The 17,443-nt window shown below is 35.7% G+C and overlaps 2 protein-coding genes across 2 annotated transcripts; one reads left to right on the top strand and one right to left on the bottom strand.

The window, feature by feature from the left end:
* Nucleotides 1-1,489: 1,489 nt before the first annotated feature.
* Nucleotides 1,490-4,358, top strand: LSMT-L (Rubisco methyltransferase family protein). Its single transcript, XM_028063472.2, has 6 exons — nucleotides 1,490-2,046; nucleotides 2,150-2,178; nucleotides 2,324-2,535; nucleotides 2,644-2,769; nucleotides 3,014-3,418; nucleotides 3,798-4,358. The coding sequence occupies exons 1-6, from the start codon at nucleotides 1,565-1,567 to the stop codon at nucleotides 4,014-4,016; spliced, it is 1,473 nt and encodes a 490-aa protein (XP_027919273.1). The 5' UTR covers nucleotides 1,490-1,564; the 3' UTR covers nucleotides 4,017-4,358.
* LOC114177882 (rhamnogalacturonan I rhamnosyltransferase 1-like) lies at nucleotides 4,293-15,629 on the bottom strand. Its single transcript, XM_028063471.2, has 9 exons — nucleotides 15,182-15,629; nucleotides 14,748-15,046; nucleotides 12,953-13,020; nucleotides 12,781-12,869; nucleotides 12,533-12,695; nucleotides 6,812-7,101; nucleotides 6,222-6,426; nucleotides 5,203-5,360; nucleotides 4,293-4,857 (listed from the first exon to the last, which is right to left on the bottom strand). The coding sequence occupies exons 2-9, from the start codon at nucleotides 15,004-15,006 to the stop codon at nucleotides 4,584-4,586; spliced, it is 1,506 nt and encodes a 501-aa protein (XP_027919272.1). The 5' UTR covers nucleotides 15,007-15,046; nucleotides 15,182-15,629; the 3' UTR covers nucleotides 4,293-4,583.
* Nucleotides 15,630-17,443: the final 1,814 nt, after the last annotated feature.

The raw sequence follows: 17,443 nt of genomic DNA, 5'->3' as shown, positions 1-17,443 counted from the left end.
TCAGGGATATGCTGGATCAGTTACGAACAAGGACGTTCGTAACGAAGATGTGAGATGCGTGATTGATGCGGGTGGGGAGGTTCGTATCTGTTGTACTCTTGTGTGGGGATACGAGTGGGGAGGTTCGTATATTTCGTGCTCACACTTGAGGCTGCTATGAGCAGGGAGGTTCATAGTAGGTGTTCACACATGTCAGACTACGAGTGGGCAGGTTCGTAGAGTTGGACTACGGGCGGGGAGGTCCATAGAGTTGGACCACGAGCGGGTAGGTTCGTGGGAGAATGATAATCCCTAAAGACTAAGGTGGTGAATGGATCTTTCTCATAGGTTATGAGATTGGGGTGGAACGTTATAAAGAAGTCAATAAACTAAAAGTGGCTAAGATAGATTGGGTGAGGATTAATTTTTATATTTATTGATTGTAATATTTTTCTTTCTCAGCTCACCCTTTCTGTTTGTGTTTGGCGATGATCGCGTGACTTGTCACGCGGGCGTAGATGTGGATCCAGGTGAGCACGCTAATGCATAAAGATAGCGCGAGGCAGACTATGGGGGATTTTTCTCTATGTTTTATTTTGAGACATTTTGTAATAAGTTTTTATGATGCTTTTTCCTACTATGAACTTGTAATAAAGATGAAGCAATGTAATTGAACTACAGCGATATAAGTTTTAAATTTTTCGTGCTTGGGAACTTTATATATTATTCTAATTTCAAAAGAAATTATATGATATATGCTTTATCTAGTAATATTCACCCAGCATGTTACAATATTCATAACTTTCGATCAATTTCATTATTATAACAAGGACAATGATATTATGATTTTCACTTTTTACTCTCATCATTTATTTTCTGATGTGACTTAGTGTGGGTCATTGATTGATATACCATTATCTTCTTTTTTTTAAATAATCAATGACCTACACTAAACCACACCAAAAAATAAAAGATGATGGTCAAAAAATAAAAGTTAAAGTATAATTTTCCTTATAACAATTTTTAATTTACGTACTCTTTCAATAAATGCAAATTTTATTATTATTATTAGTAAAATTATTAGTAATATTATTATTATTATTATTATTATATCGTTTAATATTTTGTATTAGTATTATTACTTGAATTAATATTAACATTAATATTATTATTATTGTTTGATTTTGTTATTATTATCAGTAGTAATAAATGATTTTTATATCATGAATTTACGATGAACATCAATAAAAGACAAGTTAAAACATTTTATTTAATATAATATTTAATTAAAATACTTAATTTAAAATTTTAATTATATAACTACACATGACTAATGAATTCACATTTAAATATATATTTTTTTTTTAAAGCAAAAAGGGTTAGTTTATGATATAGGATTTAATTATCCAAATAAAACTGTTGTATTTAGCCATAAAACCAATAAAAATAAAGGTCAACTCGCTGTCGCAAGAAGATAGAAAGAATCTTATCCACATCCGCAACGTAGGAGAGGATCAAAGTTTCATCTTAGAGACACAACATAGCATAACACACCACAATATACAAAAGCAGTAACCAGAGAAAAATGGCTGCTGTATTTTCTGCATGTTCAGGTTCTTCTTCTCTTTTTCAAGGCAGAAACTTCTTCCCCTTTGCAACCAAAGGGTCTTCTTCTCTACACCTCAAAAGGCCACTCACTGCCAAATGTGTAGCTTCTCTGGGAACTGAGATATCAGTGCCTCCAGCAGTTGACACTTTCTGGCAGTGGCTCAAGGAAGAGGGTGTTATCTCTAACAAAACTCCAGTGAAGCCTGGTGTGGTGCCAGAAGGCCTAGGACTGGTTGCACTCAAAGACATTTCTAGGAATGAGGTTGTGTTACAGGTGCCCAAGAGGCTGTGGATTAACCCTGATGCTGTGGCAGCTTCAGAGATTGGGAAAGTTTGTAGTGGATTGAAGCCTTGGTTGTCTGTTGCATTGTTTCTGATAAGAGAGAGATCAAAGGATGATTCTCTTTGGAAGCACTACTTCGGTATTCTGCCCAAGGAAACTGACTCTACAATATACTGGTGGGTTTCTTTTGGTTTGCTTGTTTAAACATGCTTAATGGGGATTTTGGTTGTTTTCATATGGTTGGTTGATTTAGTTGGTAAATTGATTATTCCAGTGCAGGTCAGAGGAGGAGCTCTCTGAACTAAAAGGTTAGTTAGTTTCTTAATTGTGTCAATGTTTTAATGCAGAAGCATGTAAATAAATGATGAAAAGATTGTGTTTTGGAGTAGTTAGTTAGTTTACCTTTGGAAATGCTTGTTTTGTGCTGAGGTTTGATTGAACCGATTTGTGTAGGGACTCAACTTCTGAACACAACACTGAGTGTGAAAGAGTATGTGAAGAACGAATTTAGGAGACTGGAAGAAGAAATTATACTCCCTAATGGGAAGCTTTTCCCTTCTCCTATTACAATTGATGACTTCTTCTGGGCATTTGGAATTCTGAGATCAAGGGCATTTTCTCGCCTTCGCAATGAAAATCTAGTTGTGATTCCATTAGCTGACTTGGTATGGTCTTTTTCTTTTTCTCTCTGTCGTGAGAACAGATATAAACATGAAATTATCAATTGTTTATGTTTCTGATATTGTCTTTTCCAAATTCAATTTCTGAATCAGATAAACCATAGTGCCAGAGTAACTACAGAAGAACATGCTTATGAAATTAAAGGACCAGCAGGTCTTTTCTCCTGGGATTACCTATTTTCCCTGAGGAGCCCCCTTTCTCTCAAGGCTGGTGACCAGGTGAAGTGCCCTTGCCTCTGATTTTTTTTTTTTTTCTCTTCTCACGTTCCGTATATTAGCCAATGGAGCATGTTACGAATTAAATAAGAACATTGTTGAAATGAACTTTTCCATAAGTTAAAATAAGAAGAAAATGAAATGAACTTCTCCATAAGTTAAAATTTGATTATCCATGAATGTAGACTTACACTTGTCAAAGACTAGTATACTTACACATGACAATGGAAGGAACCTTTTACTGCAGGTGTATATCCAATATGATTTGAATAAAAGCAATGCGGAGCTGGCTCTGGACTACGGTTTCATTGAACCAAATGGAGAGCGGAATGCATATACCTTGACACTGCAGATATTTGAGTCAGACCCCTTTTTTGGTGACAAATTAGACATTGCTGAGTCCAATGGTTTTGGTGAGACAGCATACTTTGACATCTTCTACAACCGCCCACTTCCACCGGGGCTGCTTCCATATCTGAGACTAGTAGCTCTAGGGGGCACTGATGCTTTCCTTTTAGAGTCAATATTTAGAAATTCCATTTGGGGTCATCTTGAATTGCCTGTGAGCCGTGACAATGAGGAGCTAATATGCAGAGTCCTTAGAAAGACCTGCAAAACTGCCCTTGCTGGTTATCATACAACCATTGAAGAGGTATGATTTGTGTATTACTTTACCATGAAACATTGCCTTCTAGTTTATAGGTATAAAGTATCGATATATCCCATTTATAAGAGGAACCGCATGACATTTTACCATGTACATTAATAGTGTGTGTGGAAGAGAGGAGAAAAAATATGGATTACAAAGCATTTTCATTTGTTTGATGGGAAAGAATATGTAAGAAAGAAACCCAAAAACTGTCTATTAGAAACAACTTTAAACTTCTCTTTACTTCCACTTTGTCTCCAATTCAAATTCATTTTTTTTTCACATATCATTTTCTTTCCTCCCAATCAGAAGTAGCCTAAATTGTGAAAATTTTCATGCTGATTTAGCTGAACAAATAACTAACAAAGCACGTGAATGGCAGGATCAAAAGTTGAAAGAAGCTAAGCTAGATTCAAGGCTTGCTATAGCAGTGGGAATTAGAGAAGGGGAGAAGCAGCTCCTGCAGCAAATTGACGAGATCTTTGAGGAGAAAGAATTGGAATTGCCCCAGTTAGAATATTATCAGGAAAGGAGGCTCAAGGACCTTGGACTTTGCGGGGAAAGTGGTGATATCCTTGGGGACCTTGGAAAATTCTTTTAGGAGGAAGAAGCAGAAACATTTGCAGCATTTAAGGACAGGCTTTTGTCTACATTTACAAAGGACGAGAAAACCTAAGCTCGTGGTATATCACAGAAGAAGGCTTCCAAGACGAATCCATGGCATGCATCCAATTTATCTTTGAAGAGGATCATAATCAAGTTTTTTTGACTCGCCCCCGTTTATTACAACCTATTACTTGATTGTTGTTTGTGTAGAGAAAGATGTAATGAACTTTTATAATGCCTTATCAGAATTAAAGGATGCAAACATGAACAATTGTTATATAACTATACTGAACTCAAATTTGGATAAATAAATAAATTAAGGGTGAAATTGAAGATACATCTTTGCATGCCTCATTAGAAGCAGATATTTCCTTTTCTTCTTTTCCTCGTTACTTTCTTTTCCATGGCTCTCTACAAATTCATGTGTACATGATATAATTAAAAAGGCCATCATCATGTGTACAGCACTCGAGCAATTAAGTGGGAAGGAGCACTTCATAGATTCCTCTTTTAAACTGGTTGTTGGAAAGAAAAGTGCATATTTACATTATGCAGCTTGTCCTCATTGTATTTGACTCGAGTTAAGAGCACCTAGCAAGTCATCACACTTGGTTCCCTCGCAGAGGCACTCGTAAGGGTTGGCATAGAAATAATCCTCTTCCTTTGGCTTGTCTACTTCAACTCTACGACGAGTTGGCTGTCCCATTTTTCTTTCATGAACCTTTCGCACAGCATTTGCAAACTCAGTCCATGGAAAGGTTCCATTTTTATGCATATCAAGTAATTCTACAAGCTTTTTCCGGTCCAATAAGATGGACTTTTTGAAGCCAGAATACCTGCAAGAGGACAAAATAGAATTTATTTTGTGGATTTTTATCAAGGCCACTTTAGGCGAGTAAACCATCATTTTGACTCCTGAAAAATGTATGACTTATCACATTAGTCCCTGAAACTATGGAGATTCCAAATAAATAAGAAATTTCCAGTGGTTTCATTAAAGTACTTGAACTTAATCACTTCTTGTTGATTTAGTTCCTAAAACTATGTTCATGTTATTACTCAAGTCCCATTCTCTTAAAAAAATTTGTGTTATATACACTTTTAGGGACCCAAATGGTGGTTTACTTGCTTGGCCTTCTAATATAAATCAAATTGCAAGTAACAAGAGAGTGCATGCACACCTGCGGTGGCCTTCCACAAGTTTTGCCATGTTACCATAATATGTCGGAACAAAAGTGTTACTCGCTACAGAAACAATAAAATCCAAAGCTGCCATTTGTGATGAATGATTCCGAAACTGCTGCAACTCATCATTGGCCAGCAATGTCTCTTTCCTAACCTAAAAGTCAAAAGAATATTGAGACAAGCAGAAACCATTGTAAGAGAGAAATGTAGATCAGGCAGGTAAAGAATATTAAATTTTCTTTCACAAGTATTTTATTGAATTTGTAATATAATAGTTGTTATATAAACTGTAAATGGACAATTCAGCAGAATCCCCTGAATATTAAATCCGAGTTAAAAACACACGTCAACTTATAATATACTGCTATCTTTGCCACGGTTTGCAATCCTTATCTCAGCTTAAAGCTTCTGGTGAATCAGTGGGATTGTCAAGTAAAATAGTAGGATTGGTGGGGTCGTGTGGTCCTACTGTGTTACAATCTGATCCATTTTTTTTCACTTAAACTGAAAAAACCGGGAAACCTATTTTTAACCCAGTTGCACTGAAACCTGAATACTTTTTTAGGCTTCTCTTCTGGTTCTTGTGGGCCTGTCATTCTGCATTGTGCATCACTGCTTCTGTCTCTGCTCTCTCATCTAATCTCTCCTTCATTCTTTGATTCTAATGATATTTTGTGTTTGGAGTTGTTAAATTAAGCTGTTACTAGTTTTGAGTTATGTACGACCTTATGAATTTAAGTTTAAGAGTTTTGCAGTGATTTAAAAGTCTTTTGTCTCTCTTATTTATATTATTTTGTAAGCATTACATATAAATTTATGTCCACATACATATATTACGGATTTGGTAGGTTTTTCCAAACGGTGTAATGATCCAATGGTTCCAATGGTTTACGATCATTAGCTCCATTCTATATCGTAAATAGCTTCTCAAGTTTAACTATTTAGATTATATCAAATATAGAACCACCAAAATAAAAACAGAAATGACGTGGGGATAGGGTATTGGTGAACCTACAATTCTTGGAAAAGCAGCTCTCAGTTGTGCTAATCTACGTTCACCACCATAAATTTCACCAGCTGCAATATATATTGGTGTCTTCCTATCAAAACCCAAAGCTTGCAGAACTAAGGCTGCCTCCTCTGGTGTCAAAGGACAGAGACCCTGTGATCTCCTTTCTTCAGACACTATCTCCTTTTCTCTCCACGAAGGGAATGCATACCTGAATTACTCAAGCAAGATCAAAATTTTGAGACAGACCCTTTTTATGCTAGCTCATTACAAATAACACTGACAACAGGAATATTTATTTTTTATGGAGGTAACTAATGTGTATTGTCAAAGTATGCAAAAACCAACATGTCAGGTTACTCATGAACTACATAGACGGTTCCTCCATCAGCCCATGCAAATAGCATCCGGGGCTCTCTAGGATAGAACTGGAGGCATAATTAACTATCCAGAACCAATGACAATCAGCTGTGATAGAGAAAAAAAAAAAAATTCTAGTGATCAACATCTTCCCCAGCAACTGTCAGATAACAACCTACCTCTTACAAAAACCTATCCGTAAATATATGTATAGTAAAACAAGAAAAATATGATACCTCATCCGCTTGAGCTCCTCAGCTTCTTCGTTAGTGCAACCAAGCGTACAACCTGAGAAAGCCAGCATGTCCATCTCATATCTCAGATGCAATGCCACAAAGGGTCCATTTTTACTGAGTATCCGAATCAATTTTTGGCCCAAATTCTCAAGTTCAGGAGTGAACTTAAGTGCCTGGAAATTCACACGACACCTAAGTCTCTGTAGATCAAGTGGGAGACCATTATTTGCTAGACGCGAATCTGTTTTGTTGAAATGTACCACCTTATGCTTGCCAAAAAGCGGAAGAATCTGCAGTGTGGAGTCAAGAGCATCGAATTAAACTCAAGAAGACATGTACAACTCAATGAGAGAGGGAGGAAGTGAATATAATCATGATTCTGATAGTAAATTCAATACAACCCCAAATCTGTCTACTGTATCCTGCATTTTCCTGTCCATATTTTGTTTCCTCTCTAAAGGACAAGTCAGTAATAATGCATCTAGTAATTTACAAATTATCAGTTCACAGTTAATAATTGTCATCCTCTCAATAACTTCGGGAGAAAAGGGGGAAGTGTCAAGCTTTTCAAACAAGAACTTTAACGTTGTAACATGGAAGAAAATCCTCAGTTACAATTTCTCCATTCACCCACATGGACATGTGTAAAAAATTAGAGAATCAATTCATTACAGAGAAAAATATTAGCAATTTTGTGGAACTACTATTTTATATACAAGTTATCCCTGCTTTTATAGTCTAGAAGCATCTAATAACAAAATCAACAGTACAAATCTACATCATAAGTGCATAACTGGCAATCAGCAACAAAATTATAATTCAGATTAGACATCCATAATAATAGATACTCCCATATTTAATTTAGCAAGAATACAATTTCTGGCATTTGTCATCTGCCTTACAATCATGATCATATTATAAAACTTGGAAATAAGATGGCCATTATAATCTCGTACCAGTTAGTACCTATAGGGTCAACAAAAAGAAAAAATAAATAAATAAATAAACTGTAGTACACAAACAATCAGAGGTTATTTGAGAGAACCTCACTCTCCAACTATCCTTCTATTTCTCTTTTCTCCAAAAGTCTTTCCTCCTATCTCTTCAAGAACTATTTATAATAGTTCAGATACAGTTGTAGTAACTACCATAACTTTTCCTTCTTTTGCACACTATACCAAACCCACCACTACCCCCTCCATGAAGAATCACCTTGTGCTGTTAATGCAGGCAGCCCATTCCCAACTATTTTCACTTTCTCAAAGTTGTTTCCACTTAAGAAAAACTTTTAACTCCCCTTTAGTATTAGTCCAGGTGTCCTATAGTTGTTCAGGAGTCACTTCAAGAATATAATCTTTAGAAAGCATAGGAGGCGAAGTTGTGAAGAGGTGTCTGGTAGTATTGCTGGTTTGAGTAAAGATACATGAAAGACTGGACAGATATGAATGTGTTCAGGGAGCCACAACTTATATGCAACCAGCCCAATGCGTTCCACTACTTGGTAGGGTCCATAAATATCTTGGACTGAGATTTTCATAAAGCCTCCTTGCTAAGGATCAAAGTCATGCGGCTATAATTTCAAGAAAACCTAATCTCCTACTTGATATGCCAATCACGTCTGTGTTTATTACCTTGTACCCGATTTTGATCTTTTTCCTTCCACAAATTTGTCTTCAGTTCCTTCAATATTTCATCTCGTTCATCTACATCTGATTCACACTTATAGATGGGATAGTAGTTCCCTTCAAAAGTAAAGGAGGATTACTCCCATAAAGTGCTTTAAAAGGAGTCATTTTTGTTGAGGCACTATAGTTTGTATTAAACCAAAATTATGCCTAGGGTAGCCAATCTATCCATTGCCTAGGCTGAGGTCTTGTCATACAACATATATAAGTTTCAGGTCAGCGATTGACAACTTTGTTCAACCATCTGATTCATTTAGTCTCAACCTGTTAAACAATTCCCTCCAAAAAATACTCAGAAAAATTTGGTCTTGGTCAATTGAGTCACATCTACTTCACTATAGGGATGTGCAAGTGCAAAAAACAAATGAACATATATGGTCAATTTGTCCACCACTACCAAAATAGTATCCTTGCCTTTTACCTTGGGTAACCTTCCAATGAAATTCATTGATATATCTGACCCTACTTGTGTGGGAATCAATAATGGTTGCAGCAAACCTATAGAAGTCAAAGTGTCGTTCTTATTTTGTTGGCAAATTTTACATTGCATCACAAATTCCTTATATCCTTCCATATACCCGCCCAATATTAGAACACCTGCTATACTTATAAAAGTTCTGAAATAACCATTATGTCCCTCCATAGGAGACTTATTCAATTCTATTATGATATTTGAGCTTTATGAAAATTGACGTGGCAACACCAATTTTCCCCATTAATACAATCTTCAATTTTTAACTCATTTAGCTAGAGCTTTAGAGTCAACCAGTAAATCCTGCATCAAGGAACTTAGTTTGACATCCTTTTGAATTTTCGTTTCCCAGTCCTCCTATTCTTCAGATTGCAAGACAGACATGACTAAAAGTAACACATTTCTTAACAAGGCATCTGGTGTTTTTTTTCCGTTCCTAGGTTAGCATTGTATCTCAAAGTCAAACCCAATTGGTTTTGAAGCCCATTTGAATTTCTTCTCACTCAGTGGCCTCTCTTCAGTAAGGAATCTTAAGCTCTTTTGATTAGTAACAACAAAAAATTTATTACCTATCAAGTAATGTTTCCATTTCTGCACTGCCTGGACCACTGCCATGAATTCTCTTTCATAAACATACTTATTTTCTCCCCTTTCTGACAAGGCCCGACTCCAAAAAATCCAAAGGTCTGCCCTATTGTAACAACGCAACACCTAATCCCTTACTGGATGCAAATGTTTCGATGGTAAAAGATTTAGAAAAATCAAGGACTACTAAGATTGATAACTGAGAAGCAATCCCTTTGAGTGTGTCACAGTGTCAAAAGATTGTTGTGCCTCTTCATTCCATCAAAACCCTTCTTTAACAATTGAGTTAGGGGGTTTGCAATTTTGCTACAAACCTGCATAAATCTTCTATAATATCCTGTTAACCCCAAAAATCCTCTAGAAGCTTTAACATCTTCAGGAATTGACCACTTCCACATTGCTTACACCTTTCTTGGGTTAACTAACACTCCTTGACTTCAGATAATATGACCCAAGTACTCTAAGTGTTGAACATGAATTTCAAGTGAAGAGCTATAAACCAGAATATCATAAAAAAGTACCAATACAAACTTCCTTAAGAAAGGCCCGTGTAACTCATTCATGAGTGATTGAAATTTGGTGGGTGCATTTGACAACTCAAATGGCATGACTAAGACTTTGTAATGACCATCATGAGTCCTAAATATGGTTTTCTCAAGATCTTCTTCCTTCATGAGGATTTGGTGATATTCAGATTTCAAATCCAACTTAGAAAATATTGTTGCTCCTGTCAATCCATCTAACAATTCCTCTATGACTAGAATTGGAAATTTGTTACGAATTGTTATCATGTTAAGGGCCCTACAGTCAATACAAAACCTCCATCAACCATCCTTTTTCTTTACCAAAATAATAGGGCTTGAATAAGGGTTGATATTGGGTCTGATGATTCCAGCCTTATGTCATTGACCAACTTCTCGATCTTATTTTTCTGATAACGAGAATAATAGCATGACCATGTTTTCTACTTGGGGATAGTCTAGTTGGACCCTGAAAAACTATACAATTTCAACACTTTTACTATCTTAGATGGTATTATGTGGTGACTTGTTGCTTCCTTTTCTTATATCCATTCCAGCAAATACCCTGTACCTTCTTGCTTTAACTCATTCACCATCACTTTTGATAAAGTTTCAGTTTTGGATAAAGTGGGATCTCCTATCAAGGTCTATTCCATCACCCTTTCCAATAGTTAACCTTAATTTCCAAAATTCAACCTTAACTTCCCCTAAACTTGCCAACCATTACAAGCCCAAGACCACATCTGCACCTCCCAAATCAAAGATGAAAAATATGATCGAATATTCAACCTTCATAACTTTAAAACAAAACCTTAAAACTTTCCTTGGCAGCACACCTTGTGTCCATCTCCTACTTCTACCACATAAGGAAAAGTTTTCCTGCTCTAGCCCACACCTTAGTAATAATTGTTTGGAAATGAAATTGTGAAATGCTCCACAATCTAAAAAACCACCACCTTCTCATTCTCAATTCTTCTCCATACCTTCTGAGACTTCTTGGTGGTATGACCAGCCAACATAGATAGCTGCAAGCCTTTCCCTACTTCACTATCTCCATCTTCTTTGCCCATCTTGTCATCAAGAATTTCGTCATATTCAAATATGTCTTCCTTGATTATAAGGAGCATGTGAAGTTGTTTGTTTATGTAAACATGGTTAGTCCCAAACTTCTCATCACATTTGACACATAATCCTTTCTTGATCTTATCTTGCATCTCTTCATCAAATAATTTCATAAGTAACCCCACGGTTGCAGTTCCCTCCCTGATTATTGTTCAAGCTATTGATTATTTATGTTGTTTCCCCTTTTCCTCTGCCATAGTTAATGGTTCTGATCGAGAAAAGCTACCGGTCATCAAATATGGCCTATACCCATTGTTTCCTTTGTTCTCAATGAGTGCTTCCCATTTTGGCTTTTAACGATTTCTCTTCAATCATCTAAGTCTTCATCATCAATTCAACAACATGGTTGGGTTCATTTATTTTCACTTCTGCTTTAATTTCCTCTTTCAAGTCATTCAAGAATATTACTATAAATAATCTTGTTCAAATTGCTCCACATAGCTTTCTACAAAAGCTGTTTATGCTAACCCAATCAAGATTTCAAAAGAATATTTTAACATATTGGATTGGAACCTTCTTATCGTTGCAACTTTGGAAGATTCCCATGTTGGATTTGGGTTACAAGTCTCCCACCATTGGAACTAGTTTAATGCCTTTCCCTCTAAAGCAATCATCACGACTTGCATTCTTTCCTCTTCCATTACCTCTTTCAAGCAGAAATACTACTCCAACCTATTTGTCCAGCCATATGCTTCTACTGCAAAAACAAGAGTATCATGTTTCCGCCACCGTGAATGAGGGTTGGGTTGCCACCTTTCTTCCCTTTCCCCTATGCCAATTCTTTCTACCACCATGTATGGGGCATTCATTGTTTTCTTTTCACATGCTATTTTATCCACAACAGCTGTGAGACCAATTATCAAATCTTTAAATTTATGACAACCTCATGTTGCTCACTCTCGGTATTCTCTCTATCACGAATAACTTCTCACAAAATCCGTTCTAGCCTACCCATTCTTGCTTCCATCCTCATGTTCACCATACCTCTCAAAATGCAACACAGTGCCACTGTTCCAAGATATTCTTTAAAACTTCCTTCCAAGTACACAGAAAGCAATTTAGGGAAAATTTAGGAAACTGGACAAGTATAATTGTATATTACATTAAAACTAGACCCTCAATATAAATCTGACGGGTCTGAGAGGAAATATACACTCAAAAGCAATCTGATCACAAAACACATGCTTCCCTCTAAAATGCTAAAGAAGAATAGAAGTTAAGGTGAAGAATCATTAACCAATCATTGTATCAAACCTTAAATTACCAAATAAGAGAACGCTTGATTAACATACAGTACATAGTTTTAGCCCAAATGCAGCTAATACAATCTGCTGACCTGCTCCAAGTAATACTTTTCATTTGACCAGCTAACAGGAGGCATCTTCAAGGTAGTCTGCCCATTTTTCTCACTAAACTTTTTGGGCACTCTTTTCACTATTCGAACTTCATCTCGAAGAGAATCAATGAAATGTCTCACGTCAAAAATGTCCTCAAAATTGCTGAAAAAAAATGAAAACTACAAAACTTCAAAATGATATGGAAGCCAGTAGATAATACTCTTCATTTTAAAAACAAATGATATACCTAGGGTCTGCCCAAAATGATTTCTTATCAAGCTCTGGAACAACCAATGTGAGATTCAAAAGTCGAGAAATGGCCACCATGTCACAAATCTGAAATTGCCAAATCTGCTATATGAATATTTAAGATTATCATAGAATAGGAACAGAGAAATAACAACATGGAAAATACAAACCGCTGCACGCATTTGATTCAAGCCCCCATTGCAGGACACTCTCAGAAAACCATTACTTGTATAATTTCCTGAAAAATTTCAGGTCATAAGGTTTAATATTTACTGGAATGTGTAAAATGGTATAAAATTCAACTAATACCCTGACCAAACCATATACTAATATGCATTGATTTATATTACATATACTTGATTCACGTAGTCTTTTTCAAAATTAAGAATACCCAATATTGGAAATCAAAAGATGAGGCAACCAGGATGAGCATGGGCGTGGGAGCCCATCTAAATCAAGGCACAATTTTCGTCCAGCAATCGGGCAACTATCAATACTATTAATATCCAAAGCAAAACGTGCAAGTCAACAGAAAACTGCCTAAAGTGAATAGATACAAATGTATCCAATTAATATACACAGGATCATTTTATAAAATAAGTTAAAATGGAAAGACATAAAAGCTAGAAGTTGATTTTTGTGTAAGGTTAATGTGCAATTTAGTTTCACCTTATAATGGTACAAGTAAACTATCTTAGATGTGAAATTGGCTCCTCTAAAGGGAGAAATTCAATTCAGAGAGTACAATGAGATGCAAACCTGTTGGTTAGAAAAACAACAGGAAATATTTGAACAAGTACATAATTTATTATGCATTTGCAACAACAATCTTAACTGCTGGTTTCTCATTCAGTGGACATAGATTCTCACTTGTCTCTCTAAAATGAATTGCTCACTTTAAAGGAGCCAAATCCCATACAAGCATGTCTTAAAATATGCAAGTATAAAGAAGGAAATCTATAACTATAGTGTCATTTGTTTTCCAATTTCTCTTAAGCGAATGAAGATTGTTGTGGACATCACATTCAAAATTCAAGCTAGGAAAGAAATTGATATAGACTTCATTGCAACAAGTAGAATTTCTGATCACACACAAAAAGGCCATCAAGTTAAAGGAAAATTCTACTGAGAAACTATAGAATCAGAAATGTTGTGTGGAGGTGACGGCCCGCAGTGAAGAGTCAACAAGAGCCAAATATAAGTGTAGCTGAGAATTATTGAGGTCGATCAGTTGATATACAAGGAAGGATATGAAAGGGATATTGGCCTAATGTGGATCAGTTATGCGAGAAGAAAACCAAAAGATGCTTCAAATGGAAAATAATTAGACAGGGTAGACTGTGGAGGAAGAGTCACCAAGTCAGGTTAACCAAAATTTTGGTCTTGGGTAGAACCCAAAGGCATCAATTCATCAAGGTAGATGACTCAGCTAGAAGAATATAACCTGATTGTTGTTTTCTAGGGCCATAAACAGTACAAACTATAAATCAACTCATCCTTGGCAGGATTCCACAAAACATGATCGTAAATGCCAAATTAGTATTGACTTTATAAATCATAATTCATCATGATATCTGCATCTAAAGTTGAAGGGATAAATATTCCAATCTTCCTCCTTATAACTGAGTGTGAAACCCATAAATCTACTTCATGACAAGCACCAATACCAAAAAAACCAAAAATATTTTCTAGAAGATCCTACAACACATAAGCATTCAGCACCGACTTTCATCAAAGCACGATCATCACCTCCAGACAACAAATACAACTCACACTCAATAATATGGATTTCACTGCTCAAATAATATTGGAAAATCTGAAGGGGAGAAATAGCGAGGAGATCTTCACATATGAGTCACACGTAAGGTTGCATCATCACAGAACCGAAGCTAGAGTTGTCCAAACCCACATCCATAATGACTTAAACAAACCAAAACTACAAGCATGAAGTAAAGAAAAACTAACTTGGAGGAAGAAAAGTGGGAGGCGGTTGAGCAAGTTCATTATTTGTTTGGAGAGGACTTTGAATTGTGTTATGTATTCGACTTGTAATCTCCAAAAAGAAATGGGAACGCCATAGTTCACTCACTGTCACTAGCTGAAACAGACATGTCCAAAGCACAATGCTTGAACACGCTCGGATAAACCAAACCCGCAAACGGCTCCTCGGATTCACCGCACCAGCACCCTGAAGCTTATCGCTCCTCCCCTGAACACCCTCCATTCCTCTGTCACAAACCTCATTGCCACGTCATCACAACAACCTTCACATGGTTTCCAACAATCAATTACAACAAAATCAACATAAGACCTCTCACAAAAACAAAACAAGAGAAAGGCAAAGATAGGCAGTCATTCATAAACATTGCATTTAAAATACCACAAACTTGAAGACTCACCTCAGATATAAACACACTGCTCGCCATCTTTGAAGAAATTGAAAGCGACCCAGAATTGAATTTGAAGCGGGTGATTGCGGGCAAGACTCAAAATAAGATCTTTCTGCCCCCCAATTGGTTCAAGACAATTTGAATCTTTTATTCAAGAATCAGAGACAAAGAAAGTGGGAAGAGGGAAAAGAAGATGTTGTTGTGGAGGACGAAGATAGGGAGAACAAGGAGGGTAAGATCAAAAAGAAGGACGATGACAATCAAATCGGAACAGTCAGACACGGAAGATTCATGCAAATTCCTTCCCTTTCCTGGGAAAAACTTGTTTCTTTATCCCTAACGCTCTCTCCTCTTTTTTCTTTCTGTTATTTTGTTCCCCCGAATGGGAAATTAATGTTGTCTATTTCTAGAAAAAAAATGTTAATTTTCTCTCTCACACCGGCTGATCAACCTTTGCAGAATTTTGAATTTTGAAGTTGCCATGCTTTTAATGTAGGACAAAAATTAACTTTTGTAATTCAAATCACATTAACTTTTTTATTCCATTTAGCGCTCTCTAATTATTTTTCTTTAGTTCACTCACCATCTTATTGATATGAAGTAAATGTAGTTATTTTTATATGAAAAAATGTTTTTTTAGTTTAAAGACTTATTTTAACTACACACCAACGTACGATGTCTTTGTTATAAAATTTTGTGACCGGAAAGAAAAAGGAGAGCCTGAGCTTTAAGGACAGAAATCTACTGGTTCCGCAAAAGATTGATCGTGAAGTAAGCACTGATTTATTTATGATAAGAGAAAGTGATAAATGCCACTGTAATTTTTTTTTTCTCTTATTATACTCTTAACAAGAATGTTTTGATGACAATTTTTTTTTTTTTTTTGCTTTTGCCTAAAAGGATGTTTATACGTAAAGGAGGTCAAGAAATAAAATCAAGAGATTAAATTCATCTTCTCTTGAAATTGAAATGCATATAACTCGCAAAAGATGATCATTCAAAAAGTTAAGAAAAAGATTCTATAACAGAACAAAGCCAAAAGGAAAATCATCCCAAGAGAAATTTAGCTTTCATAACAGTTGTTGTGATGAAGATATGGGTGAGGTTTCCCTTTCATGACAAATCTGTCACTGACATCACAACGTGAAATAGAAAATAAAGCCTAAGCCAAATGATACATTAGACCAAAGATGTTTTATGTATTAATTAAGCCAAACTCCTCAATATTATGTATCTCAATTATTAAAGGACCATTGAAAAAGGAGGAATTTGGGTTTTTCCCGTGCTATACTAGCTATGTAGACAAGGACTTGCTAGTATTAAAAAAGGGGAGGGATTTGAATTTTATTACCTTACTTTCATGAATAAAAGAAATAGAATTTGATTTCATTGTTACTGATTATAATCGTGTAATAAGAATGATCATCTAGTAATTGATCAAAGTTAGACCTGCATGTTCTTACAAGCATGAACTTTGTCTTATAAAAATTAAACTTTTAATAATATAAACATTGCCAATATATATCTATCTACTTAAAAACTAAGAAAACAAATTACTATAAAATTTACCAAAAACCTCATATCTAATTTCGTGACACCTGTACATTTCTTTAGTTTTTTCGACCTTAGATGGACTAAAAGTAGTTTGGTGGTTAATTACCAACGTATCCTTTTTTTATTGTGCAACTGATCATTTGTAATGTCAAATTTGTCTTTGACCAAGACTTTTGAAATGGCTTTTGAAATAGCGTGAATATTGTACATGATATGATTGGATTTCTTTTCAAAGTCAGAAAGTTGATGAGGATTCTTACCGAAGACTCAAGGGGATTAAAATTTTTGAAATGGCTTTCTGAAATTTGAGATTAAACCAGAAACGTTACCTCCTTCCTCTCCCACTGAACTTCCTTAAACCCTAGCAAACCATTTTGTCATTCGGGAAACCAAAACACCTTTTGCTTTCCTATGTCATTCTTCTCCTTCCTTTTCCATGCTTTATCAAATTTATTTGCTTTCTATTAATTCTTCAAACCCTCACAAATGTCTGTCAAAATTTATTTGCTTTCTATGATTCTATCAAATTGCAATCTTTGTTTCAAGTTATATTATTTATTTGGTTGTATCAGTTCTTATCAGGCATGGGACGTGGTGGCTACCATGGAAGTTGCATCAGCAAGTTTCCATTTTTGTCTTCTAGGTTCCAAAGTTTTCATTTTTCATTATTTTTACTATCATTTTGCCTTTGTCGAACTTGTCGTTTGGTTTGATGAA

The sequence above is a fragment of the Vigna unguiculata genome, chromosome 3 (assembly GCF_037176805.1).
Source record: "Vigna unguiculata cultivar grain cowpea cultivar isolate G323 ecotype 2 chromosome 3, ASM3717680v1, whole genome shotgun sequence".
NCBI lineage: Eukaryota > Viridiplantae > Streptophyta > Magnoliopsida > Fabales > Fabaceae > Vigna > Vigna unguiculata.
Note: the sequence above shows the minus strand (reverse complement) of the source record. Positions and strands in the feature narration are given on the sequence as shown.

Bases quoted from the DNA above. Each gene is read 5' to 3' on its own strand.
- LSMT-L (XM_028063472.2), top strand. From the start codon at position 1,565: ATGGCTGCTGTATTTTCTGCATGTTCAGGTTCTTCTTCTCTTTTTCAA. The intron at 2,536-2,643 runs GTATGGTCTTTT...TTTCTGAATCAG, and splicing joins TGATTCCATTAGCTGACTTG to ATAAACCATAGTGCCAGAGT. The intron at 3,419-3,797 runs GTATGATTTGTG...CGTGAATGGCAG, and splicing joins ATCATACAACCATTGAAGAG to GATCAAAAGTTGAAAGAAGC.
- LOC114177882 (XM_028063471.2), bottom strand. From the start codon at position 15,006: ATGGAGGGTGTTCAGGGGAGGAGCGATAAGCTTCAGGGTGCTGGTGCG. The intron at 12,870-12,952 runs GTTTGTATTTTC...TGGCAATTTCAG, and splicing joins TGAATCAAATGCGTGCAGCG to ATTTGTGACATGGTGGCCAT. The intron at 7,102-12,532 runs GTCAGCAGATTG...TCCACACTGCAG, and splicing joins AAAAGTATTACTTGGAGCAG to ATTCTTCCGCTTTTTGGCAA.